The 10,016-nt window shown below is 45.2% G+C and overlaps 1 protein-coding gene across 1 annotated transcript; it reads right to left on the bottom strand.

Moving 5' to 3' along the window:
• Nucleotides 1–287: 287 nt before the first annotated feature.
• CCR75_007293 (uncharacterized protein) lies at nucleotides 288–560 on the bottom strand (the record flags this gene model as incomplete). The annotated part of the gene is made up of 1 exon (XM_067965354.1): nucleotides 288–560. The coding sequence occupies one exon, from the start codon at nucleotides 558–560 to the stop codon at nucleotides 288–290; it is 273 nt and encodes a 90-aa protein (XP_067820707.1).
• Nucleotides 561–10,016: the final 9,456 nt, after the last annotated feature.

Here is a 10,016-nt window from a genome sequence, read left to right as displayed (position 1 = left end):
TGATAATATCAGTGCAGGTCGGTTAGCACTGAAGCAGTTTTAGCGGAACGGGCACCATATATACCAATTACTTTCAATAACAACAATATGAACGAGTACTTAAGCAACTTGCACAAATTAAACTTTAATTTGTTATTAACAACCAACTATTTATTCAAATTTAAAATACTTTTAGCTAGACCATATTCGTCCAACGCGTTATCTATGTTTACCGGGATAGGCTTCACAATAGCGAGAAGATTTTCAAGATATAAATCTTTTCACTTTGAGACATCGGAGTTACATGTTCAGGTTTGCCGGCTTGAATTATAGTTTAATACAATGAGTACGAGGGCTGTAGAATAAGCTTGATCGTTCTTCCAGCGCACATAAAGTTGTTCTAAAAATAGATGCAGCGAATTCGTGACAGCATCTATTCGATTCCATAATGATGAAAAGCTTCTCATCGTATGAATTCGGCAAATCATCGATAGCCACTTTGCCTTGTAGTCGCCCTTTCCATGAGTTTCACATCGATTTGCAAGTCTCAAATAGAAGTTTCCCACTTGATAGCGATCCATCGTTGATATTCAAAATGCGTCCATAATCGCAGCTGGAAGATTATAGATGTCGTGCTGATTCTACAAGTATTTGATCGCAAGCCGTCGACATTTGTTGTAGGCGGGCACGTCTTAATGCGGCCACTGTAGCGGGGTCTATCATTACATGAAATTAACAACTGTAAATTGTTAATAAATATATTATCTAAAAGGTATATAATAGTTGGAGAATATTACTTTACATGGTAATATTCAAAAAGCTTATCCATTGGTAGATATAGACCATTATATCTACTTTCTCCGCGGTCCAGTCAGCGCTGGACGCGCGCAAAGAGAAAGATAGATAAGACTTTAAGTAAAAGTTTTGTATTAGTTTATAATTACGCTAGTTCTAAGTAGATAGACAAGAAGGGCTTGATTATATTAATATAGTTTCTAATTTATCCTCTTTAAAGCAAGTGTTTTAAAGAGAAGACTTCCTCTGCACGTACTAGTGTACGTGAAGTGACGTGAGGCACCACTCGCACTGAGGCAGTGCAAAGTGGACTTGTACTGAAGCAGTACAAGTCGGTATTGCCCCGTTTCACCTGGTAGCACTTTGTAGTCCGTCCAAGGACCACATTTCCCACATTAAACATGGACATGTTAGATGATAATGGAAATACGCATCACGTTTTGCGTGGTAGTTCTCCTTTCTTAGTGACATAGAAAGGAGAGCGGTCGAACGAATGAATTTGATTGTAGGGAATTATGCCATCTTGGCCATGCTTCGATTTGAACAGAGATGCCCTCCATTCAGCCATCGCCAAGTTCATACAACATGAACTTGACGAGGCGAAGGGGTAGGTAGCCTTGCTTAAACAGCGAGGCTCTCAACAGGGGACCTGTTGAGGTTGCAACACGAACAGACCCCTGTACAAAGGATGCCGCTCACGTGCCGTCCCGAACCTTAAAGATAGACATCTCTAAGTATAAGGGAGTCGAAAAATGCTCCCTCTTTAGATGGTTCGTCGAGTTGAACGATGCCATAACGGCTCGTCATATCGTCCACGAGCTAATGCAAGTTGCATATCCTCAGTCACATTTGGCAGGTCGTGCCAAAACTTGGGCACTAGGCCTTAAGGTGCGCGACCCATTGGTCTTTGGGTCGCTAGAAGCTTTTAAAGCCCGGCTTAAAAAAACGTTTGAACCACCAAGGGCTGAGTTCAGAGCTCGTTCAGAGCTTTTGAAACCCATGCAAGTGAAGCGTGATGTTCACGCATATGTTCAGCACATATGACTCGTAGCGAGTTGTATAACAAATAACCCAGTCCATGAATACACGTTGATTACGGTAATCATGCAAGGTCTTACGGATGGTCCCGTAGAGATCCACCTGTTCTGCTTGGAATCGGATACGTTTGAAGAAGCAATATCCGTCGCGGAAAACGAGGACTTTAGCTTCAGATAGGCGCGAGCTAGTTCGTCATCGTATCGTCCTCCAAGACGGCACGAGCTTGGAGGTCCAGAACCTATGGACATCTCATATTCCGAAAGCGAGAAATCTCGCTTTTCGAACAACAAATGATTGCAGAAATGCAATCGCTGTCAAAAGTTAGGACACTATGCTCATGAGTGTAGTGCCCCACGCCCAGTACCGAGAGCTACTAAACGTTGTTATGGACCGAATGCCGTAAAGGGTAACGGTCGCGGATCCGACGTTGTTGCGAAATCGCAACAGCGAGGCGGACCGCCATAAAACGGTCGGGGGTCAGTAGCGGCGCAACGCCCTACTGATCCATCAACCTTAAGAGAATTTGCAAAACTCTTGACTAAAGTTGCTCCAGACACACAATCATTATGTGTCTCTGCACAATCTGTCACTTAGAGCCCTAGTGAACTGTGGAGCGTCAAAAAAAATTTATTCGTCGCCAGTCGCTAGAGGGTCGTAGGCTTGAATATGTTGAGCGCATCATCCCTTCAACGAGGATGACGGTGCGTCTAGCGACAGGCGCATCGATAACAGTAACCCGACTGTGATAGCGCAATCACAGTCGAAAGACGTTGAGGGAATAGGTGCCCACGTACTTGAGGAGAAATCTCCACAAATAGTTAATGTTGAAGTGATTAGACTTCAGCATCCCGAGGGATTAATACCTCGGCAGCCTGTGGATAAATCCCAGGAAGAAAACAAGACAATAAATGTATTGGTTTAATAACGGTTCAAGAGTAGGCGCTTATACTCTTAATCTGTATGCGCCTCCGAAGTTAACTTCGGAAATAACTCAATTATCAACCCTAGAACACAAGCGGTTATTGAGAGATCTGCATAATGGTAGAATCAAGCAGATCCGCGTACTCTTCACGGAGGACGATTACGTAATTGACATTTGGTCAGAGGTATTTTTTGCAGAAAACGAACGGGTTCTCAGCAAATCGTCGATGGACGAAAGTGTCCTCGATGTGAAGACTCGGATTAAAAGATACACTAATCAATATCTTGGGAGTCATCCAACAGAAATTCTCTATACGAGGATTTAATAGAATTCAGGGATGTATTTCCTGAAGTAATTCCATGCGAGTTGCCCAAGGATAAATGCACTCGACATGAGATCGAGCTCAAAGCGGACTCGAAGTACTGTGTCATGACGCAGTGGCCACTGCCTCGTGAACAAGTACTTGCGATCGATAAATTCTTTGCCGATCGAGTAAAAGCGGGCCATGTAAGGGAGTCAACCTCCCCACATAGCTCTTCGACCTTCTGTATGCGAAACGCCACAGAAGGGTGGCGGATAGTGCATGCATTCAATAAACTGAATGCTGCAACGGTACCGGCTCAAACGCCGATACCTAGAAAAAACGTAATCATAGATGGTATGGCTAAGAGAACGATCTTTTTGTCTATGGATCTGATGGATGGGTTCTATCAAATCCTTATGCGTGAACGGCATTCCGTAGACAGTAGTGAGCACTCCTAGTGGGTTGCTCTGGAAATGGCTAGTGGTGCCACAGGGGCTTAATAACGCCCCTGCAACATACAACAGATGCGTAACGAATCTGTTGATACCGGTGCTAGAATTCGCACCGAGTTATTTTGACGATGTTGTCGTCCATAGCCGGGCCATGGACGGGAAGACGGACGTGGAGGTTCATAAAACTCACGTTCGTCAGGTTCTGACACTTGTGCGAAAGCATAAGTTGTACGCAAATCTCAAGAAGTGTATATTCGCTTCAAGCGTAATACCACTTCTTGAGTGCATCGACGGAAAACACGGCTTGCGCCCTGATACCGAAAATATCAAGGCTATTACCGACTGGCCAGTTTCAGTCGATGTCAAGGGACTTAAAAAGTTCCTTGGTTAAGCGGCGTATTTGCACAAGTACTCCATCTCTCTCGTCTCTAGAAAGGAAAACGAGAAATGGTAACGGAACGCTGATTGTCAGCGTTCGTTTGAAGGTATCAAGCAAAGCTTTGATGCAATCGCCTATGTTGGCGATTGCAGATCAAAACAGACCATTCCATGTGGTCTGTGATGCCAGCGATTTCGCAATCGGCTGCGCATTAATGCAATACGATACAGACGGCGGGGACGCGTCGTCCGTTACCAATCGCGTCAGCTGCAACCAGCTGAACGCAATTACCCAGCGCATGACAAGGAACTCCTTGCCATGAAATAATGCATTGGCTAAATTGAGGTCTTTCTCCGAGGAGATAGACCGTTCATCGTATATACGGACCATGCGTCATTACGCACGGCTGTAATTAAACCAAGAAGGATAGCCACCTCTCGCAAAGAATGGCGAGGTGGCTATCCTTCGTCGCGGAGTATAATTTCTCCGTAGAATATAAACCAGGACGACTTAATGTTGTCGCTGATGCATTATCACGCCGGCTCGTTTCGAGTCAGCGTTGCACAGCAACAGTGAAAATAATCCCACTGCTGCAACACTCACTACGAGTGTCCCGTCATCAACCTTGGTTGAAGACATAAAGAAAGCCTACACAGAAGATAAAGACCTTCTTTGTTTAATGGATCTAATGAATCCATCCGATAAATCTTTTAAAGATTAAACGGCTTTATATCGATCGTCATCCGATCGATACACAACGCGCAACGGCTTATTGTATTATACAGCCGTTGCCGGCGACACTCCACGTGTCGTCGTCCCAACTCACAATGATTTGCGCTTGCGCATCATGTATGAGTGTCACGATGCACCGACAAGTGGGCATCGTGGACGTGAGAAGACTTACCTCACAGTAAGTCGCGACTTTTACTGGCCCCGCCAGTATCAGTTCGTGCGCATGTACATTCGTGCTTGCGAGGTATGTCAACGGGTGAAGCCAATCCCTTCCCACCGTGCACCTCTCCAACCTCTCCCACTTCCGGCAGAGTGTTGGGAGTCCGTAAATATGGACTTCGTCTTCGAAATTCCCAAAGACGATCACAATAACAATGGAATCCTTGATTTTGTAGACATATTCTGCAAGATGGTACATCTTGCTGCAGTACTAAAGTCGATTACGGCTCCGGGCTGTGCCCGCACGGTATTCAAACTCCACGGTCTACCCCGTAAATTGGGCTCGGATAGGGATCCACGGTTCACGGCGGAGTTCTGGCAATCCGTGTTCCGATCTCTCGGAACACGGCTGACTATGTCAACATCTGATCACCCGGAAACGGATGGTCAAACAGAACGCGTAAATCGCGTCCTCGAAGAGATACTACGAGGTTACGTCCAATCGTATCCGTTGCATGCGTCTACAACGCATACATCGTTCTTTGTGAATGGCTTACGCCATCCTCGCATACCCACCAAATTAGAGGGATCCTCTAGTTCAATGGGGGGTGGACTCGCACGAGCAAAACCACTTCTGGCTCATGTTCATCACAAGTCGAAGTTAACAATGACGCGGGTTATGTCGATGTCGAAGAAATCGACATCGAAGATGAGAAAGATCTCATGGCAGTGCGCACAAGTGTACTGAAAAGACAAAACAAATGAGTCAGCAGAAGAATTTCTGCTATTTCGAGAATCAATATTCCGTTTCGTTCAGGATTCCATTGGTAACGCAGTGGACCGACAGAAACTGAATGCAGACAAACATGGAAGAGCAAATGTTCATTCATTTAAAACTAATGATCTAGTGCTACTCTTTCCGGTAAACCTACCTAAGCGTTTAGTCACTTATGTGGGTAGCAGTAAACTACTACCCAAGTTCATTGGGCCTTTCCGTGTACTGCATCGCAGAGGCAACGCGTACGCAATAGAACTGCCACGTATAATGCGAACGCATGCTACATTTTACGTTGGTCGGCTCCGCCCGTACCATCAGTACGCGGCTTCTTCCGAGGACGGATTGAAGATCCTTTTTAAGAATCCCTAAAAGATTCTTGTGATCGAGAACCAGATTCTCATGTTGAACCTTGAGTTTCTCATGCCGGTTCCGAGTTTCCTCGAAACTGCGATGAGCTGACGACAGCTCATCACAAAGAGCGGGATATTTTCGTTCGTACTCCAACATGGAGTACGCACTCTTCGAACGGTCTTCTAACCGCTCGATATGGTGAGTCTGCACCGTCTGCTCCAACGAGCGACGCTTGCCACGCTCGTGGTCAAGTCCCTTTCCAAATCATGGAGGAAGCGATCGATTTTGTCGATTTTTGACTCTAGATCCGTCACACGGTTCGGATCTAATTTTTCCTCCTCCACCACAACCATTGGTGGATTCCCACGGTGGTCGCAGTTTCCTTGTGAAACGTATATAAAACCACCGTGATGTGAAGGGGCAGCGAACGAGTGATCTCTTTAGCTGGCGCGGATATCCACCTTCACATGACAGCTGGGAGCCTCGTTCCCAGCTAGTTGCTGACGTTGAGGGCCTCGTCCGTCAGTATGACGAGACCCATCCGATGGTTCAGAAGGTCCATCGGAAAACACGCGCCCCTGGTGCTTGTAAATTGATTGCAAAACCTCAATCGTATCACGCATGTCAATAGAGATGCGAGCCCTTCCCCAGGGCGAAAAAAAGCGAATAGACATCTCCTTTTACTCTGTGCGAGTTGTCATCACAACACGGACAGGGATCACCCCACGCGAGGCATGGAAGCCCAGCCTCACGTGATAACCGATGCAATTTATAATTTGCACCGGTTGGAGTTCTATTCTCAAACTTAACGCGATTCGCGTTAAGTTTTTGAAGCCAAGCTTCGCGTCCAATGTCTTTAACATTGCGAATGAACGCACTCCAAGCTTGCATAAGCGAGACTTTATCTCGCTTATTATTGCCACTAAACCATCGATGCTTTAGAAAAGCATCGAGATAGAAATCTTCCTCAGCGCGAAAGTTCTTCGCGCTGGGATCAAGGCCATGTAGCTTTGTCGCAATAAATAAGGGATATTTATTGTGAGGAGTAGTTTCTCCAGACAAGCTATTGATGAGCCTTTCTGGCAAAAGCCACGGCTTCTTTTCAGGGGCGAGATGAGACATTTTACTGTCTTCACTCCCCTGAGTGGTACCCACTGAAGCAGGGGTACCACAAGGACTTTTCTTACGATGGCTTACGCCATCGTCGTCACCTTGCACAGAGACACGTGCAGGTGACCGTATGGGAGACCGTACGGGAGATCGTACGGGCGATGAGGGATCATCCTTATCGTCGGATCCAAATAGACTGTTTACACGTCTATCGGAATGAGCCCTCTCATTCGAAGGCTCATAATCAGCCGCCTGACGGATATCAGGCGACTGTTCCATTCTCCCCGAGTCGGCCAATTCATCCGACTCGCACTCGTAGTCGACCTCCAAAGAGGGGTTGTATTCACGTGGTGAATCACCACGTGCACTCGCAACATCGAGTGTTGTGCGAGTGGAAGACACTACGGTAGACGGAACGTCTACCGCAAGAGATAGCAGTGCGTCACCCGCGGCTGCACGAACTGCAGCCGAAGGCGCAGCACTATCATTATCCCGCATGAATGGTTTCTTCATGCGATAAAATTTAAAATGATGGATCTGGCCAATAAAAATCATATTAAAAATTAAGTGGTCACATAGCGACCACTCCATCTAATGACATTTAGAGTGATTGTCGTTTAAGGGAGGGTGATGTAACGGGGTGTATCGTCACATGAAATTAACACTTAAAGGTTGTTTATTAATATATTATCTTAAAGGTAGATAATATTTGGAGGATATTACTTTATATAGTAATTTCCTGAATTCTTATCCATAAATAGGTATAGGCCATTATGTCTATTTATTCCGCAGACTAATCAGCTATAGAAGTAATCAAAGAGAGTTACAAGATAAGATAGATAAGAATTCATTTACATGTCTAGTATTAGGTTATAGTTAAGTCAGCATTTACAAAGATAGATTAAGAGACACTTAACTATATTAATAGAGTTTTCATTTTACCCTCTTAAGTTAACTTGTCTTAAGGGAAGTCTTCCTCTGCACGTACAGTGTACGTCACCTAACGAAAGGCACCACTCACAACTGAAGCAGTGTGAAGTGGACTTGTACTGAAACAGTACAAGTCGTAGTGCCCCGTTACAGCACTACTGACTTGTACTGTTTCAGTACAAGTCCACTTCGCACTGCCTCAGTGCGAGTAGTGCCTCACGTCAATTCACGGACACTAGTACGTGCAGAGGAAGACTCTCTTTAAAACACTTGCTTTAAAGAGGGTTACATTAATAACTGTATTAACATAATTAAGTTCTTCGTGTCTATCTACTTAATATTAACTTAGTTATAATCTAATACAAACATGTAATTAAGTTTTATCTGTCTTTCTCTTAGCGCGCATTCAGCGCTGAGTGGACCGCGGAGAATGTAGATACAGTGGTCTATATTTACCAATGGATAAGCTTTTAGAATATTTCCATGTAAAGTAATATTCTCCAAATATTATCGACCTTTTAGATAATATATTAAATAACAACCTTTAAGTGTTAAATTCATGTAAAGATACACACTCGTTACATCACCCATCCATTAAACGACAATCACTCTAATTGTCATTGGATAGAGTGGTCACTATCAGACCACTTAATAAAAAACGATGTTTATTGGTCTAATTCATCATTTTTAATTCTATCGCATATTAAACAAGTCCATTTGGCTGCGGTTCGTGCAGCCGCGGGCGACACATTATTGTCTCTTGCGGCAGACGTTCCATCTGCTTGGCTGTGAAAAGACATTCTTAGGAATTTGGGTGGCCACACCTATATAGATGGGCGGCTAACTATATTCGCTCTTGAGAACAGTGTCAGCGCATCAAGCCTGCACCGCCCAGCAGTGATCCACTGAAGTCGCTACCGAATCCAACGGAATGTTGGAAGTCAAGTAGTTTGGACTTCATGTTTGGCATGCCGCCCGATCATAAGGGTCGGACGGGGCTCGTCGTCTTTGTAGACAGACTGAGCAAGATGGTGCATTTTAACCATCTAAAACATCCATCACTAGCAAGTAGGCAGCTCTCTTGTTCCTGGATCATGTTTACCGACCACACGGGATGCTCGAGTCCATAGTATCGGACCGAGATCCAAGTTTTACGTCTGGTTTTTGGCGATATGAGGTCGAGCTGCTAAGTAGCAAGCTCCCCATGTCGACCGCAGATCATCCTCAGACCGATGGCCAAACAGAATGTGTCAATCGGGTTGTGGCGGATGTCTTGCGCACTAGAGAAACTTTTAAAGAATGGGGCAAACAATTGCCCTTTGTGGAGTTCGCTATAAATGAAAGTGTCCATGCCAGTACGCGTGAGACACCGTTCTATCTTAATTAACTGCGCTATCCTCGGATGCCAGTCTCGTTTGTGCGCAGCCCGAGTCTTAGTGGGAGAGGCCCCCTCACTATGCTCGGTGCGAAAGATGGACATAGTTTCGTCAATATGACGATGACCAGCGAGGGTATCATGTCAACGACAGAACCTTGCCCTAGCGACCCTGCCACTTTAGCAGTGGTCAAAAAAACTTCGTCTTAGGACCGACCTCTCGGCGGTGTCATAGGCGAGTTTGATGCTAAGGCGTGAGTGAGACTTAACGTTTTGTTGGTGAGCGATTAGCCATCACTCGAAAAGTTCGTGACAAACAAAACGAATATGTGTTTTTTATGGTGCAAGAGTAATGAACGCTTTTGAGTGGGTGAAAAAATCTATTAAGTACTGCTATCCTACCTAAAAATACAATTTCTGTACTTTTTGGAGGTACTACGAAGCTGTTGCCGCGTTTCATTGGACCCTTTACAGTGGTAGAAGAGGTTGGAGACTCAAATATTATAAGGCTCGCCCTTTCCTCGTACATGAAGACGCACCCCGTATTTTACGTGGGTCGTCTGAAACGGTATGTAGACCCAAATAAGGTCACATATCCCCATCTGTCTAAGGAGACCGATCATGACGCCGACTATGAGTCGAGCGTCGTTCGGGTGAGGGTGATGGTGAAGGCTAAAAGCTATCGGACCGACGCCTCCCACCACGAACAGAC

This window comes from Bremia lactucae, linkage group LG12 (assembly GCF_004359215.1).
Source record: "Bremia lactucae strain SF5 linkage group LG12, whole genome shotgun sequence".
NCBI lineage: Eukaryota > Oomycota > Peronosporomycetes > Peronosporales > Peronosporaceae > Bremia > Bremia lactucae.
This window is presented reverse-complemented; position numbering and strand designations above follow the sequence as displayed.